This window comes from Quercus lobata, chromosome 3 (assembly GCF_001633185.2).
Source record: "Quercus lobata isolate SW786 chromosome 3, ValleyOak3.0 Primary Assembly, whole genome shotgun sequence".
NCBI lineage: Eukaryota > Viridiplantae > Streptophyta > Magnoliopsida > Fagales > Fagaceae > Quercus > Quercus lobata.
Window position 1 is genome coordinate 62,811,026 of NC_044906.1, and position 23,048 is coordinate 62,834,073.

The window sequence follows — 23,048 nt, forward strand, 5'->3', positions numbered from 1 at the left end:
ATGCTAAGGTGGTTACAAGCTATGGAAAAACAGTATTGATAGTACTAATGTAAATGAAAGAAACAAAGATTCAATATAAACTCTTCCTCTGGTAGATCCAAGGAGGGATTTCTTATTAACAGTCAAGGCTGATATTTTTACAATCAGATACAGTTCTCTCTCTCTCTCTCTTGTAGAAAGAGGGGATGTGATGTGAGTGAGCAAAAGCGTGGGCAGTGTGAAAATTAATGAAGAATAAAGATTAACTGAGACTTACGCAAATGCATGTACTCGACTTTATTAGTTTTTTTTTTGTTTTTTTTTATTTTTATTTTTATATGTACACTTAATTTTACTGACTCAAAAATTGATTGACTCAAAAAATAAAATTTCTAGATAAAGTTATTGCTATGAAAATGAAAAGTATATAATAAAATTTTTATATAAAAATTCACAAATTAACAAGAAATTCATAATAAAATACATAGAAGATAATGAAAGAGTATAATTGAGAAATAACACTAAAAACAATCATAATGATGCTTAAATTTAGAATATAACAAATCTTGGTTTAAAAAAAAAAAAAAAAAACCTAAATCCTTTCGGAATACATTTTGCAAGGACTAGAATAAAGGCCCATACCTAACTAGTATGGTAGTTTCTAGTTTTTCAAGCCCAGTACATTAAATTTGTAAGAAAATGGGCTTACAAGTCAATCGCAATGCTAAGGTGGTTACAAGCTATGGAAAAGCAGTATTGATAGTACTAATGTAAATGAAAGAAACAAAGATTCAATATAAACTCTTCCTCTGGTAGATCCAAGGAGGGATTTCTTATTAACAGTCAAGGCTGATATTTTTACAATCAGATACAGTTCTCTCTCTCTCTCTCTTGTAGAATGTTCATCCCTTTTTCAAAGGGATTCATTTCCTTATATAGTCCTTTACATTGCATCTTAGCCCTCCATTTGTACTTCTCAGGGAAGCCATTTGGCTGCTTGTCTCATCAAAACCCTTTTGGAGGTGGTAGAGAGAGAGCTGTGAGCTGTGTAGCTACTGTTTAGGTGTATTTTCCTCATAAACGCGGCCAGTTCAGTTGGTGCAAAGCATTAAATGTGGAGGTGGTAGTCACCTTCCTAGATATTTCCCCCTTCCGTTGCTTACACGACCTTGTTGTTTTCCTTAAAACTTTACTTTCCAATGTAGGGAGTTAGATATAGTACTCCTGAGGTGTTTCTGCTCCTCAAGATCCTTAGTCGATGGGCTAGTTAGCCTTTTCTCCTTGGACTTCCTACTCTTAGCTTCAGTCTGGTCCTGAATGGTCTTGGCGCCTTCCTTTCTTGGTCTTGGCACACGTGTCAAACCTTGGCTTACACATGTGTGGGCCTTCAATCGTCCTCAGACAGGGCCTATAGCCTTAGAATGTCCTCAGATCATTTGCTCCCACACATTTATTTATTATAGAATTTTATTAATAAAACTCGTTACAATTGTTTATATTTTTTTTTTTTCAAATTAAAGTTGATAAAATCCTACTTTAAAATTTAAATAGACAATGTCACAAAAAAATTAAGTGAATTAGTCATATAGTCAATTGAAAAGTAGATGTTAGCAAAATGGACAAAGTTTCTCTCCAAACTAGTTGGAGGGAAACCTTTCAAATTTCTCATATATCTTTTTATTAGATATGAAATTTGAAAATGTAAATGTTAGATTGCATGTTTTTTGTGTTTTTAATATGAATGTCAAATTTTGTTCAAATTAGATGTTATTTACTATTCGATTAATAGATTCATTTGTTATGTATAAATTTAGACCACAAAAACTTGAAATTTAAATATTTGGTTGATGACATAACTATTGATATTTGATTTTCTTGAAATTTTACAAGTATGGAGAATATAATAAGAACATGTAATTTAACGGTTAGATTTTCAAAATTCACATCCAATAAAATGATTAAAAAAAGTTTGGAAGGTTTCTTTCTAAATTAGTTTGGAGAGAAACCTTTTCTAAATCCCGTTTTTCTAATACTAAAATCTCTACTAATCTTTAGTGGTAAAAAGGACATATAAAAATATATAGAAGAAAAAGAAGAGGAGGAAGAGGAAATGTTCTTATCATAAGTTTCAATTACTTAATTAATAAAATTTGAAATTGTCAAAGAGACTTAAATCTATTGTCACTTACAACCAAAGAAAAAAAATTGGCACCTTGGTTAAATGAAGACACATGCGAAACGTTAGCTCTTGAAATCATGCGTGTGATCACTTGCTCAACATGACGCCGTTTCTAGCTCAAGTCTAATACATAACGCATAGTCTTCGATACAATGTCATTTGGAATAACTGATTTATAACAATACTGTAACTGATTTTCCCTCCAGATTTTGGTATCGAAATTTGTTAGCTTAGCTGTCATTTTCTGTTACTAACTAAATCAGTTTAGGTGAATTATATCACATGGTAGAAGGCTTAAGATATGTATAAAATTATAAATAGTCACAGATGGTAGAAAGCTTAAGATATGTATGAATAGTCACAAATGTTCTTCGTATTACATTTTGTATAAGAAAATATCTTCTCTTTCCTCTTTCTAAATCTCTCTCTACTATTTTGCCATTACTAGCCTAGTTTCAAGAACTTAACCACGATTTCTTCATGGTATCAGAGCAAATCTTGGGAAGCTCTAGTATGTCATCTTCAACGTCAATATCTGGTAGTTCTACCTCCATTACTTCAAGAATGGTGCCTCGAACTACTTCTTCATTTGCCAACTTGATGAACCATCACCATCCTCTACTGCTTTTGTCAAATATGACAAATATGAGGCTTTGAATGAGAAACGGGTAGGGAGACAAGACTTCCTTGCCTAATTCCTTGTCCAGGTCTAATGTAGCCCATCTTTAGAATTATTGCTTGTAAATTCTGCATTCTACTCCATCCAAGGACGGACCTAGGAAAGGGTCAAGGCCCCTGGCCCAAAAAAAAGAAAAAAAAAATTATTAGGTATATTTAGAAACTTTTAGGATTGGGCCTCTCTCTTTCAAAATCTTAGCCCCCTTTCTTAACAACCTAAACAGCCTAATCAGCCCAACCTAAAAAATTAAAGGGAAGTGCTAGAGTTATAAATTATGATGCGGTGAATGATTATTGTTAAATAAAAAAGTGATATTAATGATGAGTCTATATTAAAACCAACAAAAAATTAGATATATCAATATTTTGTAAAAATATTGTAAATAATTTGTGACAGTAACATTATTTAAAATTAAAAGCCTAATTCAACATTTATCCCACGGTTACAAATTAATCTAATTTTAAAAAGAAAAAAAATAAGGGTAAATGTCATCTACGTTCAAGATTTTTCAAAATTAAGAAATTTGTTCTCGAAATAACTAATGGTTTAGGCATTAAGTTGACTTGAGACCAAATTGAATAATTTTGAAAAGTCAGAACTATTTGGCATTAGCGCAACCCGAGTGGAATTTATACCCAAAAATTCAAAGAAGAGATGAGAAAGTCGAGAGAGAGAGAGAGAGAGAGCGAGAGAGTAGGGAAGAGAGTAACGGTGAGTGACTCACTCCACCAACACCGCCGCCTCTAACCAAGCCGCCGCCACCAGCCAAGCCGCCGCCACAGCCGTTGGCCACTCATGCGAGACTCACCTCGTCGCCATTGTCCCACACCAGCTGATCAACCCAGTGAGGCAGTGACTAACCCCCAGGATTAACGAACGCCTCCAGTCACCGCCGCCGCTGGCCGCTTAATCTGCCAACTCCACCTCCGACGCCAGCCTCCATCCCGAACCTCAATCTGCTTCAAAGTATTTTTTCTCTCCTTCCAACTTCAAAACCGAACATTGATTTTGATATGATTTTTCTCTCTCTCCACTCCATAATGTTTGTGAATCTTTGATTATGGTGTTTTTTTTTTTGGCTGAGGCTGATTGTGAATTAAATTTGAACATGTGAATCATTGGGAGTCTCTGTGTTATTTGTTTTTGCAGCTACTGAGTGTTTGAGATAGTGAGAAGTGAGTTGTCTGTGAATTAAACAGTGCTTTTAGGTTGGAAACTTATGCACAGAGCTTTGACTTTTGGGTTGGAAACTTATGTTATGTATAATGTCTAGATGCTTGTCTTGACGGGTAATGGTCGCATTTTTGTGACTTCATGCTGAACTTATTTACAGTAGGGTAGTACATTGTGGATCAAGTATGGGGCGTGATGTATCCAATCATTTAGAATCTCTGGTTAGGGGGTGGGGGTCTCCTCATAGAGGAGTCCATCTCGAAGAGAAATATCACCCACCCGACATAGGAGCTCCCACAGAAATGGTTTGGATGCAAGAGAGAAACATTCTGGTCGTGCCAAGTCTCCAAAGCGGGCACCTTCAAGCTCTCCTGTTGCTCGGTTGCCTTCTTCCCAAACAAAACGGTTGAGGAGAGCTCAGGCTGAAAGGGAAGTTGAGAGAGAAACTGAGAAAGCTCGCTCACCTTCTCCCGTCAAAACAAGCACCTAGACGTTATACATAACATAAGTTTTCAACCCAAAAGACGAAGCTTTGTGCATTGGGTACGACCATTTTAAGTTTCCAACCCACAATACAAAAAACAACCCCCAAAGTAAATATTTTCAAAAATTTGAACACACTATTTTCCATTGCACATTGGTTGTTAGCTAAAGTTATCAATCATTTTGCTTTCGAAAACAAAAATTATAATGTCGGGCTTACCTCACCTAAGCCATAAAGTTGAACTAAGACCTAACTGATTCATCACTAAATTTCTAAAATCACTGTAAAATGAAATTATAAAAAATAATCTAAAAATTAAATCCTGAATATTACCCTACATTTTGTCATTCCCAATGTCAAAGCACACAATTTCTCGGGAAAAAAAAAACACATAAATTACAAATTTAAAACCTTAAGGGTTAAGGCTCTGTTAATTTTGACAGAAAATTCACACAGAAGAATGAGAGTATTTAGGGAAAATGAAACTTGGTGAGGAAAACAAAGGAGTGAGAGAAATTTACCGAGTGAGTGAGGAGAATCGGAGTGAGTTGGAGTGAACTCGTCAAACTCATTGGTGATAGGGTTTGGGCTTTGTTGTAGTTTGAATGTGTGTGTATTTGTTTTTGTGGATTTCACAGTGATTGAGGGGTTTTGGGGAATGCTAGAGTGTATAGACAGTTTTAGTGGTTTCAGTCCAGTTAGTTTTGGTGACCAATAGGCATTGGCCATGTGGGAGTGTAATTGGAATCGTCTTGGATCAGATTTGTGTTGTACAAACCAAGTGAACGTTCACATTAATTCGTACAAAAATTTATGTTTATTTTAAGCATAAAAATCTAATTTTTCTATTTTACTTAATTGTTTTTCAAAGATACACACGTCAGATTATCTATTCTACACTCTATTTAACTAAAATATCAATTTTTCTTAATTTTTAAAATTTTTTCTTTTTCTTCACATGCAATAACTGCCATCCACTTTATACTTGTTGAGGTATTAAAAAGCTGAACATTAGCTATACTGTTGGATCCTTGAGCTTCTTAGCATTTTAAACTTATCACATGATAGATGAAGATAATCTAAGTTTGTCATTAACATGACTCACCAGCTTTTCTTTCCTAATACAGATTTAGCATGTAAGGGCTGTTTGGTTACGGTTTCATTCCTACCAACAAACAATTTACTCAAAATAAAACCGAATAAGTAGCAAAGGCCAAACATGCCTTGTTGCTGTATTAGTATTACAAGCCGACGAATTCCTAATAAAGTTGGTAACACTAAAATGTCTAGTAAAATTGGTCACAAATAGAGATCTAAAAGCACTGTTTAATTCACAGACAACTCACTTTTCACTTCTCACTTCTCACTATCTCAAACACTATCTTTCACTTATGTTAAGTATAATGTCTAGATGCTTGTTTTGAAGGGTAATGGTTGCATTTTTGTGACTTCATGTTGAACTTATTTTCAGTAGGTAGTACATTGTGGATCAAGTATGGGGCGTGATGTATCCAATCATTTGGAATCTCCAGTTAGGGGACGGGGGTCTCCTTATAGGAGGAGTCCACCTCGAAGAGAAAGATCACCCACCCGACATAGGAGCTCCCACAGAAATGGTTCGGATGCAAGAGAGAAACATTCTGGTTGTGTTAAGTCTCCAAAGCAGGCACCTTCAAGTTCTCCTGTTGCTCGGTTGCCTTCTCCCCAAACAAAACGGTTGAGGAGAGCTCAGGCTGAAAGGGAAGTTGATAGAGAAACTGAGAGAGCTCGCTTGCCTTCTCCCCGAGCGAAGCGGCTGAGGAGAGCTCAAAATGAAGGGGAGGTTGAGAGAGAAGCTGAGAGAGAGAGTGAAAAGAATCATGGCAGGGGGAGTGATAGGGGGAGACAAAGGGAAACTAGGGATGAGAGAAAAGAGAGAAGGCCAACAAAGCATGAGAATGAGGTTGAGAGAGAAATTGAGCGAGAGCATGAAAAAAATCATGGAAAGGAGAGTGATAGGGGGGCACATAGGGAAAGGGGTTCTGAGAGAGAAAGTGGGGTTGAGAGAAAAGAGAGGAGGTTGAGGAGGGATGATAATGAAGTTGAGAGAGAGCATGAAAGTAATCATAGCAGGGGGAGCGATAGGGGGACACTTAGGGAAAGGGGTTCTGATAGGGAAACTAAGGGCGATAGAAAAGAGAGGTCAGGTAGAGATGATAGCAAGTCTTCAAGATCAAGACATGAGCGGTCTACTTCTCCATTAGATTGTCATCACAAGAGCAGGCACAGATCTCAATCACCTCAACCAGCTGCTGATTCCAGAGATTGTGACGAGGTGTCTGGTGATATCCACCCCTTCAAATGTCTTTCCTCATTTACTTGTTTTCTTATGATATTTTTCACTTCAGGAAAACCAATGCAAGAATATTGTTTTGCTTTTCATTGTAAGATGGCAAAAGTTATTTTGCAGATGACCCTTGATTCCTGAACATTCATAAAACTCATTATATTAATATTTATATGTAAATCTTTTTAGGGGTACTACCTTTATAATATAGATCTGAATTGAATTCATTCTCTTGTGGACTTCCATTCATAGTAAGGAGCAATTACTGTGTAACTAGTAGACTATATAGGACCTTCTAGTCAGTTGGATGATGTCACCTGATTTTATGAAATGATGGTTTTTATTCCCCAATCTAACTACCCACAAGAAGGTAGGCAATTGGGAGAGATCGTAAATAAAATAGGATTAAAGTAGAAGCATGCTTGTTATACTGAAAGTTTTAATGGTGCCTTTATTTATTTATTTGTGAAACTAGGAAATCATATTTTATCATAAATGTAATTCAAATTAGAACAATTTTAATGAGTTCAAATTGGAAAGATTAAATTAGAGTTTCCAGATTAATTTCAGCTTGACCTCTGAGCTGTACATATATTTATTCTTTTAATTTTGGCATGCATTTCTCCAATGCTCATAGTCATAGCTGAAAACTAAATTTAACTATCAAAGTATTTCAGAAATTGTGATTCTTGATTTCTGAGCATATGATTAGTGATGCATATTTGTGGATAGTGTTTTTCATTGCATTATTTATGAAGTGACTGACTGTGATATATGTACATATGATTGTGATTCTTTTCAGGTGACAAACTTGAGAGGATCTGAAGAGCGGTAAGCTGCTGATGAACTGCAAACTCTTCACTTAGCTTCAATAAGGAACTTGTTATCTCTAGTTTAGAGTTTACTTTCTATGGAAACATTAATGATATAAGGTGAGGAATTAAAAAAAAAAGAAAAAAAGAAGTCACTTATGATGTCCAAAGTAATCTTGTAACTTGGTATTTTAGCCATATTATATACTTTAGGTGTATGTTGATTGATACAGTCCATTGGAATCATTATGTTGTTACCAAGGTGTAGTGCCAGATTTTTCAGAATTGCTTCTGCTTTCAAAAAGCAGAAGCTACCCTGCAGCCTGTTTGGTATTTAGTTACTTTCATAAAGTGGGCTTAAGAAGATTTTAAAGAAGCAGCTCAATGGTAGTTCTTTAAGGCTGCTGAGATTCTCTCATTCCTAAATCTTGAAAAACTGCAGCCTGACCAACCTGCCCCATTTCATTGAGTAAGCTTTCATCAGTCTATGATGTGATGGAAGTGGTGAATTTTGCATTGGAATAATGCCATCTTTTCCTTATATTTGTGACGTATTGATTCTTTTTAAATGGATGGAGAAAGATAAGGAATTTATGCATAGCGTTCCTTGTTATGTGAAATTTTCAGTTTCCTTATTATAGTTATGTATTATACCCTTGGTTCTGGATTTCAGCTGTGTCTTTCCCCTGCCAACAAGGGACAAACATCATGTATAGTTGATAAACAACAGAATTAATATAAAAATCACAGCAGCTGCCAAGAACAGATAGAATAAAATTGATGAAATGAGATTTTACAAGAATTTTGAAGGATTTGGCTCCAAAAGAAAAAAGAAATTTCTGAAGCAAATCTTGAGAATTACTTAACTGATGTCCTTAAAAATAAAAATTAAAAAAAAAAAGCAAGAAAGTAAAAGATGTAACCTGCCGCTCTGTATGTAGTTCAAGGATCTGAGTTTGCTCCAATTACACCAAAAATGCCTTTTGAATTTGCACCTTTTAGCATAAGTAAATTAAATCTGAGTTAATAGACTTAACTTTGTCTTTGTTTACTTTTGTTTTTCTTTTTTATTCTCTCATCTTTCTCAAGATTAAGAATGCACTACTATTATTGAAATCAATCTTTGATGCTAAGAGTGCAAGGAAAAATTTATTTATTTATTTATTCTTATATAATTTTGGTGTCAATTGTATTTTTATTGATCAATTATATTTTTATTTTAGGTATTAGTAGTTAATTAGGTTGTTCGTATTGTATTAAATTCTTAGAGTCCCTTTCTTGCTTAGTGCTGATTGCTGACTCCAAGCAGGCTTAGGTGTTGACGGTTGCCTATCTATTAGTCATTGTCTTGGTTTTGGTTTTGGTCTTGTCCTGCATCACCCTTGACATAGCTTTTGACTGGGGTTTGCTTGCTGCTTGTGCAGGAATAATGAGAATGATTCAGTTGCTAAGATGAAAGCTGCCCAGGAGGCCTTGGAAGCAAAGGAAAAGGTATAATTTAGCTTGATTATTGTTTTTTGTCATAATGCCATGATTATGGTTTTTTTTGGTTATCTGTTCTAACTTATCCCTCTTGACCTGAATACAAGTTGTGGCAAAAACAGGTCTCGTTATCCTTAAATTCTGAGTAGTCTTATCACGGTGCAAATTTTGTTGTTTTAAATGGGTAAAGGCCAATGGCCTATAGGCCAACCAGCATGTCCGCCCCCTTGGGTGGGGCACGTCTGGGGGTTGAATCCTCCTAGCCCCTTTACCTAGCCAAAAAAAAAGGGTAAAGGATATGCATCATAATCCTATTTAATCGCTGTTACCTTTATTGCAGCAAAAACCTTCATTTGAGTTATCAGGAAAGCTTGCTGCAGAAACCAATAGAGTCAAAGGTGATATTTTTATTTCCTAGAAGTTGATACGCTATTCACATTGTGTTGTTTGCTTGGTAGTGAAGGACCGTGTGATTCAATTGTTCAATTGGATGTAAAAATGGTTTTTACCTTAAATTTTATATCCTTTTCTAAGTGGGTGTTAGTGTGTTACTTTGTCAGGTGTGACACTTCTGTTCAATGAACCCCCAGAGGCACGAAAACCTGATGTAAGATGGCGGCTTTATGTTTTCAAGGGTGGTGAAGTGCTAAATGGTAAGTCTTATAGAGCTTATATATGCTAGTTTCCAAGTGCTCTCTCCTTGTTCTTGCTTCCCTTCTTGATTATTCCTTTTCTTGGTTGGGCTGGTTTTCAGTTTATTCACTTTAGAGTCATCAAGGTTTGAAGAGTCTGTCGAAATATTTTAAAATGTCCTTCCTGCCCCCACTCGGGGTGTCTCAGTATCAGCGGTAAGAGAGAGTTCCTGGATTAACTGTAAACCCAGAAGTCTCTAATTCGACTCCTAGCTGAGGAATTTTGTGATTTACCCCATGCCTGCTCAGTGGGGATGTGTAGGCACTTGGGGTTTGTCCCTCAGGGGTGGTCCCATTTGCCCATACCTTGAGGGGGTTCCTTGTCATAAAAAAAATAAAATAAAAATGTCCTTCCTGTGATGAGACATAATTAGCAATCACTATAATTTTTTTTAATTATATTCTCATAATTTAGGGAATATCTATATTGAACATTACCTTTTTTTATTTTTTATTTATAAATGGAAAGCACGTGTATGTATCTTATACCACTAACATCTGTGAAATCAAGTGAAACTTCATTATTTATAATTGTAACTAAAAAAAAGCTTTTCCGTAAGAAGAAAGTTTATTTGACTGGTCAATTTTAGTTCTCCTAGCCTTAAAGGATTAATCCTTTATTCTGTTTTCTTTTCAATGACAACTTTGTGTTTGATCATGTTCCATATGATGCAAGCACATTTTTTCATTAAGATATTTTCTTGTTTTGCATGTAATAAGTCCTTTCATTCTTCTTGCATTATTAATATTCTTAATGATCAAAGAAAAGTTTTTATTAATTCCTTGCAATATTTATGTGCTCTAAGAAGTGCATATCTTCAACAGAGCCCCTTTATATACATCGTCAAAGTTGTTATCTTTTTGGGAGGGAACGAAGGGTGGCGGACATTCCAACAGACCACCCATCCTGCAGCAAGCAACATGCCGTTATTCAATTCAGGTATATTCATATTTAGCAGTTTCATATTTTTAATCGACATTTTTGAACACTGTTTTAACTTTTTCCCCCTAAATTGTCAGGCAAGTGGAAAAGGAGCAACCTGATGGTGCAGTATCAAAGCAAGTAAGGTAAGACTAAAACTGATTAGTGATTACTTTAATTCATTGGATAGAGATTTATTTTTTGGTAGTAGGAATATCTTTGATCTAATATCTAAGAGCCTTTTTTCTTTTACCATGGCAGGCCTTACTTAATGGACCTTGGAAGCACAAATAAAACTTATATTAATGTAAGTTGCTCATATTGGTATCTTGTTTCCATTTCTTTATATATATATATATATATATTTTTTTTTTGGTTTTTTTTGTTTTATGTTTTTTGTTTTTTTTTGAGTGTAAATAGTGTTAACTAATTGAAATTTGCTCATCTTTTATAGCAATTTTGTGTAACATGTTCTCTTGTGTTTGCAGGATAATGCTGTTGAACCTCAACGCTATTATGAACTTATAGAAAAAGACACTGTTAGATTTGGTAATAGTAGGTAGGCCACTATTTAACATTTAACATATGCTTTTGATCTCATTTAGTATTATTTTATTCAATTTGATGATGAAATTTGCAATTGAATGTGAATGTTTGTTTTAATGTGACAGTAGTAGTTTGTGACTTTATTTTTTTCAACATGATTTGATATTTTCTTAAAAACACGTTATACTTTTTTGCCCCCCTTTCTAAGATGGTCCAAATAAAGAATTCATCCATTTTCATGTAAGATTTGTAATCTCTACAACCTTTTTCTAATTGAAGGAAAACATTGGTTTCCTCACCCCCCCCCTCCCCCCTCTTCCGTATTTAGTACTGGGAATATAGTCTGCTGAATAGATTAAGGTGGAAGAGGTAATTCCTGTGTCTAGATGTGGTGATGTTCTTCGAAATATTTGGGTAATTCTTGGTCTAAATATGGGTTGTTGTGACTCTTATACTGTCAACTCTTTTGAGTCTCTTCAACAATATACAAGTCATCTATTCATATTTGTACCCAGGGAAGTATGGAATTTCAGCTGTAGGTTTGTGGTTTTACTTTGGACTATCCAATTACTGTTAGCTAACAAATCTTGTTTTGGTTTACATTTGGATTTTTATGACAGAAGCTGGGTGGGTGTTGATGGAAAATACAAACCGTAAAAAAGAGAGGAGGGATATTGAAATTGAGATGTCTGTGATCAAAGCTAATTAATTGAGTGGAATCTAAAAGCATGTAAAGTTCAAGTGATGAATTATGATGCTTCCTTTAAATGTAGTGCAGCCCATCTCTCTCACATTCACACAACAAAGTTGGGTTTGTTCTTGAAAGTAAAGAAAAGGGAAGTAAAACTTAGTTCATCACTTGTCAAATTCTAGATATATAATATTGTGCAGCATGAGGGTAACTGAGTTTAGTGTTATTTTATCATTGGAGTTTATCCAGGCAGAAAAAAAATTATTTGCAATGGTTCTTAGAAATAGTACTGTTTGTATGAAAATGGTGGTTTCCTCGTGGGATTGATGAGTTTCGTTTTTCATTTAGTAGTTATATTAGGTAGTTTTGGACTTGTAAAGGAACTCCTGATCTCCTTCACCTTAAATTTTAGGGGTTTGATTATCTTAGAAGATGAATTTGGTCATATTGTTATGTAGAATCAGAGGAATAAGGATATTTGAAAAATGTTGAATACATTTCGATTTTTTTGCTTAAGCAAAGCTGAATTTTTCTTGGCCATAGGATAACATAAAGATTTATGGTGTTAATTATAAGCAATGATTTGTTTCCTAGAAAAAAAAGGTTCCTATCTCCTTTCTAAGAGATAAAGATAGAAATTCTTGTGGTTTTTCTGGCAAAGGAATTCTTTTTGTGACGACCCCAAAAGCATGTTTTCTTGTAAAGAGGGAGCACTTGTTTCCATAAACCTTTGTAGGCTCAATCTACCCCCTCCCTTCTCTTCCTCCTCTTCCAGAACTGGTTTTTCCTGTGACCTTATTTGTGTATGTTATGAGTTATGACAGTTTTAATCGTTTTCTTGTTCAGAAATTTAAATTTTTTATAAAAAGAACAAGAATGAGCAGCTTCGGAATATGTAAAGACTGGATAAAAGAGTGTTGAGCTTTTTATATTGGATTCCGATGTGGTGAATAAGTTTGAGCATTTCTGCCTGATAGGCCTCCTTCTGCACTATCTTATTGTGTACTAAACTCATTTAAAGAAAAATTCTTCCTTAAACATGGGAACTTATTGGTCATGTGTGGTTGGGAAAATTGATTTATTCATTGCTTGTCACGTGAATGTGTATTGAGCTGTCAGAATTTTTTTAGTCACTGCACATAAGAATTTCTTGTGTTCTGCAGCTTTATGGTTGCTTGACCTTACTGTAGTAATCTGAACAGTTCCTGTTGCATAATTTTAATTTGTTTATATACATATTGGTTTTTGTAGCCGAGAGTATGTAATACTGCACGAGGACTCAGCCGAGTGATGGGCAAATTTTGGCTACTCCAATGTGCCTCCTTTCAGCATGAGGAATGTATTGATTCATTGATGTGTGGGAACTATTTAAAGTATATTTGTGCTGCGTTTTCTATGGATGCAATTCAGTTTGATTGTCTTTTTGCCAATGGTGCTGGAATGAACAGTTTAAATGGCTTAAGACATGTCACTTCATATACAAATTATGGGCAACAGTATTTTTGTGGCAGTCTCACTTGAGTCAATCTCTTTATTTTTCATTGCTTCGTGTCAGATGTTATTACTCCATTGATTAGGACTGTAGCGCTAGGCGTATAGCTTGCATGAACACTTGCTCCGAGATTTTTGGAAGTAAGGATGACAATAGAGCGAGGTTACATCAGAGTTTTCTGCGAATTCCCTAACCCAATGTGCTATTCTGATGTTGAGTTTCACTTTTGGCCTTAACCCCCATTTTTCCATTTAATTATCGGTAAGTTGCGTATGCACATACTGAATTTTGAAACTATGATTAAAACCTCATCTTTCTCATTCTTTTGAGGAGAAAATAAGTGTTATTTGGGAGAGATGCCAATTGAGTTTCTATCAAGGTTCACCACAAAAGAAAACCATTTGATGAATCTGATATTGTAGACTAGTAAGGACCTCCCTTCAAAGATTTATTTGACAAATTTAAGGCTATTTTAGCAATAATAATAGAGGATCTTCTAGGTACCTGGAGACACTCAAAATTTTCATTGCGATGACCTAAGCTGAGGAAGCAAAAATTGGAATTCCAGAAATTTTGTACTTGCTGAGCAGATTTAAAATGGGAAATATGTTTTAAAGGTCATTGATGGAAGTCACATTCGGTAGAGAAAAGGTTTCCAAAGCCGTTCCACATTTAGGAACAACCTAACAAGCACCATATATAATCTAGAATTTATCGATTATGCACAACAAAATATTTGGCATTCATGTGATTAGTGGGTTATTTTCCTCATTGAATTATAACAAAATATTGAATCTCAATCCCTTCATACAAAGTTGTCCCTGTTTCATGTGAAAACCATTTATTTATTATAATTACTTGTTAGATGAATATCGTAAAAAAAGAATGTAATTTTTATTTATTATTCTATTCTAATTATGTTTTAAGAAATTAATATAATTAATTAAATTCCTGTATGATGTGTGGTGCAACTTATTATTAGTTTTTTCTAATATTTCAATAAGTTTATTAAGAATTTTGTAACTTAATTGGTTGGCACCTCAATTTCCAACAGAAACATTCATGGTTCAGACCCCTTAATTATCGATGTAGAAAATTTTTTTGAATAAATTTCCTTGTAAAATATTGTAATCTTTAGTTATTTTATAGACAAAATAGAAATCACACTATATATATATGTGTTCACAAATTGAAAATTGCATGATATAGTAGTTAATATAGATAAGAATGTTTCATGCCTATTAAAAAAATGCATATATCCTTCAATTATTTATTTATTTTTTTACATTCTTGATTGTGTGCTACTAATTTTTTCCCCTTTTTATTGGACATTGCTTCAATTGTTGCATAATATAGTGTTTCAATTGTGTCTCACATAAAATAAAATAAAAATGTTTCTCATTTAAATCTTAGAAAAATTATATTAAAATTTCATTATGCTATAACAAAATGAATATATTTATTCTTTTACACACACACATATATATATATATTACATGTGACTAAAAAAAGTTAGGAAATTTAAAAGAATAAGATTTATTTTTATGACTTTTGTGTCAATTGTTGTCAAAGCAACTACATGAGTAAGAATGTCATATTCTAAATTTATTATTATTATTCCAACTAAAAATAATCTCTTATATAGAGTATAAAAATAATCATATAAATTCATTTGATATATATAATTAATGCACAATTATAGATAATTAATATAAGCATTTACTCTATTGGCTAATTTTAATGAACTAATACTTTGATATAAATGCAAACTTTGTTGATTTATAACCAACTTCAAAGAATGTGCCACATAACACAACTTTATACTCTCTAATATGAGGTCTCTACTTATATATATACTAGCATGTAACTCCATGCAAACGCATGGATGCATTTAAAATTAAACAAAATTTTTATTATAGAAATATAAATAATTAGTCAAATTATTATTATTATTTTTTAAAATGTAACACATGTATTCATGCATACATATAGATATATTTAAAATTAAATACAATTTTTATCATAAAACATAGATTATTAGTCAAATTATTATTTTTAAGTAAATATAAGTAGTCAAATATTAAAATTCTTACCTAAATTTAATACTACTTATAATTTTTTTTTCTTCTAATTTTTAATAAGATAGAACATGTGGTGGTTTTCATTTTATTTATTTTTTGAGAAACTTGTGATTTTTATTAAGTATATGTTATTGTTTTTTTTTTTTTTTTTTTTTTTTTTTTTTTAAATTTTATAGTTCATTAATATTAGATTCTTAGTATTTTGAAATCATTAACTCACTTGATACAAAACTTAAAAAACTTAAGTAGACACATGGCACATGCTTAAGTGGATAATTATGGTGTAGTCCTCACATAAATTTAGACACATACAAAATTAGATTATAATTTCAAATTCTAATTCAACTTTCTCTAAGTTTTATCTATTAATTTTTATATATATAATATAGATGACTTATAAATTTGAATCTTTTTTAGTTATATGACTATGTTTTTTGTGGTTTATTATATTAGACTCTTCGTTTTCTACACTAAATTAATTAATTTGATACAAAAATTTAAAAATTTAGATTAGACGAGACACGTGGCACAAAATTAAACTCTAATTGAATTTCAATTTGAAATTTAATTGGATTTTCTTTCTGCTTTACCTATTATTATTATTATATATATAGATTAATTACTTGTCAAGGTCATGGTTGATGGTTCAATACTTAAGCTCTTAATTTGTTGTATATCCCCATTTGAATTATCAACTTGGCACAGATGGTGGAGAATCCGTAAAATGTGAATGTGTTAGCTAAAAATATAATTTGTGCTTGTCAAAGTCATGACCCCTATAATTAAGTTATTGATGTGTGGTATATTTCCGTCCGAAAACCACTAAATGAAAAATGGTACTGGATGTGTTTAAATTGCCTATAAGAAAATTACAAGATCACAGCCAATTCCACTTCTATTGTCATAATTATTAAATGCTTGTGAGTGGTAGAAAAACGTGATGAGTTTATGTGAAAGTGACAAATGATCAATTACAATCTGCCACATAAAATTGTTGTGAAAATAGATGTAGAATTGGTTGTGATTCTAAAATAACTCATAATGTAATCCATATGATGGAGTATTTACATATCAATTACATTATGAGTTATACATACAGAGCATTTGCAAAACACTCTTGCGGAATACCCATACTTTAAGTTTCATATAGCAGCGGTACACAAAATAGAGGCAACTATCATATTCTTCTATATTGGTCTCTTGTTTGCAACCCCTTTCGTGTAGTCACGAGTCATCAAGCCCCTACAATTAGAAATCAAAATAGCAATATCCGATGCAAGTACACCATTAGATGCTAACCAATTATAATACGACTATTTGTGAATCAAAATTTCAAAATTAGTACATACATACAAAATAGAGGAAATTATCATATTCTTCCATATTGGTCTCTGGTTTGCAACCCTTTTTGTGTGGTTATTAATATATATATATATATATATATATATATATATATATATATATATTGGCTGAGAGTGTGGTTATGAATAAAAAAATAACACAACACTTTTTATTTCATAGTATTCACAAACTGACAGCAATGGTACCTGAAAGGCTGAAACTAAAACCTTTACCATCATTTTCGTATATTTCATTCATTTTCTAACATTTCTTGAACTAGGCTGCGAAGTGCTAACCCTATTGTTTGTAGGTAACCAGTTCTGTCAAGGCGGAATACCAATCCATTATAGGCAAAACATAATTAACACAACAATTTTCATAGAGCACTGATCTACAGGCACAAATATGTTTCCTCACATCTCCAGATGCAACAAAAAGTTTCTGCCGATTTCATATACTCAGCCTCTAAAATTGCTTTTTAGATCAACCCTAAGATTAGATTAAGAGCTTTACTTAATTACTTTACTTTGATGAGATCATGGGGGGGTTATAGATCACCCTTAGGAGAGAGAGAGATAGGGATCCAAAGTCAATCAATGGGTAGTATCCACATATACTTTTTTTTTTTGTTGAGAAGTAGTATCCACATATACTGGTGAAACAAAATCTACTAATAGATTAACGAGGTCAAGCAAACGAGCAAGATGATTCAAAACTGCAGAACATAAATGATGGTGCAAGAGTATGGTGTGGGATCCATGCTGCCTAAATTATTGGGGTAGAAGAATCCAAAAGATTGAAATAAGATGAATCCACTAGAAACCACATATTAAATTTCATTTTCAACGTAAATTTGTATAAGAAGTAGAAAGTAGTTCCAAAATTGTGCTTAATATATATATATATATATATATATATATATATGCAAATGATGATGTGCTGAAATTGTTAGTGAGTTGTAGGCTCCAAGTTGCTCCAATGTGTACCTGTGAACAAGAACAAAATAACCAAACAAAAGGCACTGGTGTGGTACCGGCCAAAAACTCTCTGAAGGTCAAGTCAGTGAATGAGAAGTCCCTATGAACTTTATAGTGAGAGAGCTAGAGAGTTTCTGCGTACCTGAGAAAAGTGGTGGTCTAGTGCTTATATAGTGGTGAGTGGTGAATCGAAATCCCTCCAAAGTAGGGTCTTTTCCTTGTTAAAAGGGTTTGGCATCTTAGGGTTTCCAAGATTTCAGGGTACCTTTCTATATGAGTGGTATAGATAAGTAATGGGCTTCATCTCACGTGTCATGCAAGATGTTTCCATGTATAGATATTCGTGGGGATCAAGGAAAACCATGCTTGGACCCGTCGGCCTTGTTATCTCGTTGGCTAGATGATCTCGTTGGCCTTCTCATCCTATCCAAGGGCTCCCCGTTGTCTTACAAAAGTGTCCATTTGCTTCCGTAAAGTTGTCGTCACTCTAGTTGTCGTTGCCATAGGTCATACTGTCTACTTCCGTAAAGCTAATAGACCCGTGGGTGCTGTCGGCTTCTTTGAGTGACATGTTTGGGGATATTTGTTTTTGTTGAAAATACCCCTATTAGCAAACTAGGAGAAATTTTAACCTACAGGAGAGACTACATTTCCCTAGTAAATAGAGGAAAGAAGGAAATCTGCTCTATGTTTTCAATACTAATAGTAGATATTCTCCCTAGTTAGGTTTCACATTTTGTTGCAGAATTTATATTTCTTCTAATCCCATAATTTTTTCAATCTTTGCAACATTTATCAAACACTGATAATGGGTGCTAAAAATTATGTAAACCTGTGAAGCAAATCCATAACAGTGTAAAATTATAACATAAGTAGATGAAAAAGGAAAGACTTTGTTGATGAGAAGGGAATATATATATATATATATATATGGGCTTAAGCGAAATCTAAATAGAGGCTTAAATGAAACCGGGTGAATTTAAGGTCATCACTCTCAAGAATCTATTAATTAATAATCAAACGGTTACAAGTATAAGAAATCTTACTACACAGAGTATATGAGTTCTAGGTCTCTGACTCTGTATTCGTATATGATAGCTTTTAAAATTTGCCTTATATATGACTAGGGTTGTGAGAAAAGAAACCCTAATCAAATAAGACATCATGGCCGAATTTCAGATATGGAAATTATGAAATCGTAATTCTCGATAGATCGAGTTTGTGTCGAGTTTCTTCATTAAACCTCGAAGCTGTATCTGTCGAGCTTTTGTCGAGACTTAATGAAACAACTTTCCTTAACTTGTTTCTTGGATCAATCTGCATGATTTTAAAAATACCACTTGATATGTTTGATCAACATACTTCTTGATATATTAAACCTATCTTACAAGAAAAGTACATTTTGTTAAAGGATTAGCCAATTACATAGAAAATATGACCCTAACATGCTACATTCACAACATTTTCATAACAAATCTTAAGTGTTAAGTTGTTACTAGTTCCAATTTGAACCTACCATTAAAATTACTTTTTTGCTCACCAATAACAGCCATAACAACATGATATTTAGGATTTATTGTGAAAAATGTTAGGAATATTACACAAAGTAATAGTGGAAGAACAAGATTAACACAAAAGACAAATAAAAAAAAGATAACTTGGAGGCATTATATCGTTTTTCTTAGACAATATTTGCCCCCCCCCACTGTTGTTGCTAAAGGGTTATCGCAAATTTGTCCCCAAGATACAACCAAGATGTTGGATTCTATAGATAGAAATTTTGGAAAATGAACACAAGATTTCTTGTGTTATATTTTTTCAAGTGAACATAAGCTTCTAATTATATCCATAGGGTTATGTTTCATCAAAAGACACATAAAGAGGTTAAAATGTTTCATAAAACCGTTCACAAGGCTTGAAACCTCTTCAACCTTTTCGAATAGTCACCAAAAAAATTCTGTAGAAAATTCAGTTTTCGAGTTTCGATCGGTCGAGAGGTCCTTTCGTTCGATCGAACAGGAATCAAATAGCGATCGTACCATCCAGAAACTCTAGGATTATTCTTCTTACTATTTTGATTGATCAAGCCAAAGTTTCGACCGATTGAAAATGCTATATATCAAATTTTCACTTAGAAAATTCCAGAAATTGAATTTTCACTTTATGAAACACTATTCTCCAAACTCAAACATCATTATTACAACCTATCCTTGTATATACCTATATATACAACAAAAAATATTATGGGCGTAACATTTTTCTTTCTTTTTTTTCATTTGATAAAAAATATTATTTTACTTATTGGCTAATATTTAGTTTAATTAATACTATTACAATAAATGAAATAACTCCTCTGGGTCCGAGAGGTCTGCAATCCGGCCCAAACTCTATCCGGGCCCAGGGCCCGTGCCGAGGAGGTATCTTGTCGAGGACGAATGATCAGTGGCCGGGGTAGCAAGGGGAACGGCTGAGAACTTACCCTGTCCTCGGCATTCCAGAGCTTCAATGGGAAGACCAACATCATGGTGTAGGCAATCCCCAAACAGGCCCCTCAAGGGGATGTGAACGGAATGGGGCCCATAGGGAAGCAGGGTGTGAAATTGAACCAAGGAAAATGCGTCCCCTCTTCATTAAATGCACCTGCCAATACCCAGAACTGATTAATGAGAAAAGACGTTTGGACGGTGTAAACTTCGATCCATGCAACTAATAGAAAGTTAGACGGGACGGCTGATGGGATGGATACAGAAATAAGCTCCTGCCTGACCTACAAGTGGAGGGTCAGGATCAGCCAAGACGGACTATATAATAAAAAGGAAGATGCACCAACCGGGGGGCTGGGAAAAATGGCCAAAAACGAGAGCCTCCCAGCCCACCTCCAGGAGAAAGACTCCAGGGGTGAAGATCACTTAACCTTGTATGAACACCGTGAAAAACCCACCACCTGGTGATCAGGGCCTAGCCTTTCAAACCCACGCTCTACAAATGACATTGTTTGGGCCTTTTCACATGCGAACCCTACACAGTTACGGTCCGCAACGAATCGTGTCCTTACAATTGGCGCCGTCTGTGGGAAGGCTTCTGTGTTGGCATAGGTGGTAGGTCGAAATAGTTCCTTTTTTATTTCTAACAATTGGTTATAGAGTTTCAGCATAAAGTTCCGTTAGGGGCTATGCTTCTTGATTGGGGGCTACGTTTGTCAGCGTTAATCGCGCGAATAATTCTAGGTGCTTGGCTGAGGAGTTAACTCCCTTAAAACTAAGTTCCAGTGCCAAAGAAAACTAGGTTTTGGACAGAACCAAGGCATTGCATGGTCCACGGACTCAAGCCTATGGGAAAACCAACTACCTGGATGAGGAAAACTAGGTTTTGGACAGAACCAAGGCATTGCATAGTCCACGGACTCAAGCCTATGGGAAAACCAACTACCTGGATGAGGAAAACTAGGTTTTGGACAGAACCAAGGCATTGCATAGTCTTCGGACTCAAGCCTATGGGAAAACCAACTACCTGGATGTGGAAAACTAGGTTTTGGATAGAACCAAGGCATTGCATGGTCCACGGACTCAAGCCTATGGGAAAACCAACTACCTGGATGTGGAAACTAGGTTTTGGACAGAGCCAAGGCATTGCATGGTCCTCGGACTCAAGCCTATGGGAAAACCAACTACCTGGATGTGGAAAACTAGGTTTTGGACAGAACCAAGGCATTGCATGGTCCTCGGACTCAAGCCTATGGGAAAACCAACTACCTGGATGAGGAAAACTAGGTTTTGGACAGAACCAAGGCATTGCATGGTCCACGGACTCAAGCCTATGGGAAAACCAACTACCTGGATGTGGAAAACTAGGTTTTGGACAGAACCAAGGCATTGCATAGTCCTCGGACTCAAGCCTAGGGAAAACCAACTACCTGGATGAGGAAAACTGGTTTTGGACAGAACCAAGGCATTGCATGGTCCACGGGACTCAAGCCTATGGGAAACCAACTACCTGGATGAGGAAAACTAGGTTTTGGACAGAACCAAGGCATTGCATAGTCCTCGGACTCAAGCCTATGGGAAAACCAACTACCTGGATGAGGAAAACTAGGTTTTGGACGGAACCAGGGCATTGCATAGTCCTCGGACTCAAGCCTATGGGAAAACCAACTACCTGAATGTGGAAAACTAGATTTTGGACAGAACTAAGGCATTGCATAGTCCTCGGACTCAAGCCTATGGGAAAACCAATTACTTGGATGTGGAAAACTAGGTTTTGGACAAAACCAAGGCATTGCATAGTCCTCGGACTCAAGCCTATGGGAAAACCAACTACTTGGATGAGGAAAACTAGGTTTTGGACAGAACCAGGGCATTGCATGGTCCTCGGACTCAAGCCTATGGGGAAACCAACTACTTGGATGAGGAAAATTAGGCACTAAGCGAGACTTAGCTACTACGCGTGATGTCGAAAATGGTGCTTATATCTTCGTGAAACGAAGGTTAGAAATGAATCTAAGGCCTCTGTGGGTGCAAGTAAATTAGGGTTTGGGGAACATGATGATAAATGTATTGCATGCATAGCTATTTGTACATGTTGAAATGAATCAGCGCAGAGTTCATAAGCAAATAGTGCGCATCAACGAGGGTGGCTAACGATGTAACCAAAAGGAAAAAGGAAAAACAAGATTTCATATATACATGTTCAAATGCTTGTAAACCATTAATAAATTAGGAAGTTTGTGAAAGGAAAAGAAACAAGTTAATCGTTCAAATAGAAACGAATATAAAAGCCCAACCAAGGCTTCTACTTTTCTGCTTTTTTGTCGATCACATCTTGGGAGATAGGAACAGGATCAGTTTCGATGCCCGGAATGACGGTTCCTTCTGGGGAAGGCTGAACGGGGCCAGCACTGGTACTCTGAGGGACCACAGCAAGGGGAATGGCCTGTGGCGGCTGTGCAAGTGTGGCTGGCTCCTCTGTACTGGACACCTGAATGCCAACCTTGGGCTCAGTAACCTCTGTAGGTGCCCCAGGATCCGCATGCTGCGATATCACTATCACATCCTGAAGTTTTCCCTCTTTGGGCGTCTTGCTAGAGGAACCACTGGCTTGTAAGTTTTCCGACGGGGTGACCTCTTCCTCGAGTTGTTCATCCGTGGTCGCAGAGCTGGTGGAAGTGGTCTCGCGGATGGCCGCCGGGTAGAATA

At 35.1% G+C, this 23,048-nt stretch overlaps 1 protein-coding gene across 10 annotated transcripts; it reads left to right on the forward strand.

Annotated features, from left to right (window-relative positions):
• Nucleotides 1-3,493: 3,493 nt before the first annotated feature.
• LOC115982749 (FHA domain-containing protein DDL-like) lies at nt 3,494-13,626 on the forward strand. Of its 10 annotated transcripts, XR_004089724.1 has the most exons (12): nt 3,494-3,802; nt 5,966-6,808; nt 7,623-7,651; nt 9,057-9,123; nt 9,455-9,512; nt 9,675-9,767; nt 10,632-10,746; nt 10,827-10,874; nt 10,990-11,035; nt 11,217-11,287; nt 11,895-12,004; nt 13,217-13,305. XR_004089724.1 is itself a non-coding variant. In XM_031105450.1 (11 exons), exons 2-11 carry the CDS (start codon nt 5,990-5,992, stop codon nt 13,254-13,256), a joined length of 1,386 nt encoding a protein of 461 aa, XP_030961310.1. In that variant the 5' UTR covers nt 3,494-3,802; nt 5,966-5,989; the 3' UTR covers nt 13,257-13,626. The 10 variants fall into 10 exon arrangements, 8 of the variants coding, with proteins under 8 accessions (XP_030961310.1, XP_030961311.1, XP_030961312.1 ...); XM_031105450.1 differs by lacking the exon at nt 11,895-12,004 and having other exon boundaries at nt 13,217-13,626; XM_031105451.1 differs by lacking the exon at nt 13,217-13,305 and having other exon boundaries at nt 11,895-13,208.
• The last annotated feature ends 9,422 nt before the right edge of the window (nt 13,627-23,048 follow it).

What these genes read in the sequence shown, in the direction of transcription:
- LOC115982749 (XM_031105449.1), top strand. Translation starts at nt 5,990, where the DNA reads ATGGGGCGTGATGTATCCAATCATTTGGAATCTCCAGTTAGGGGACGG. An exon ending in TTGAGAGGATCTGAAGAGCG is followed by an intron (nt 7,652 to 9,056) that starts GTAAGCTGCTGA and finishes CTGCTTGTGCAG; the next exon opens with GAATAATGAGAATGATTCAG. An exon ending in GGGTGGTGAAGTGCTAAATG is followed by an intron (nt 9,768 to 10,631) that starts GTAAGTCTTATA and finishes TATCTTCAACAG; the next exon opens with AGCCCCTTTATATACATCGT.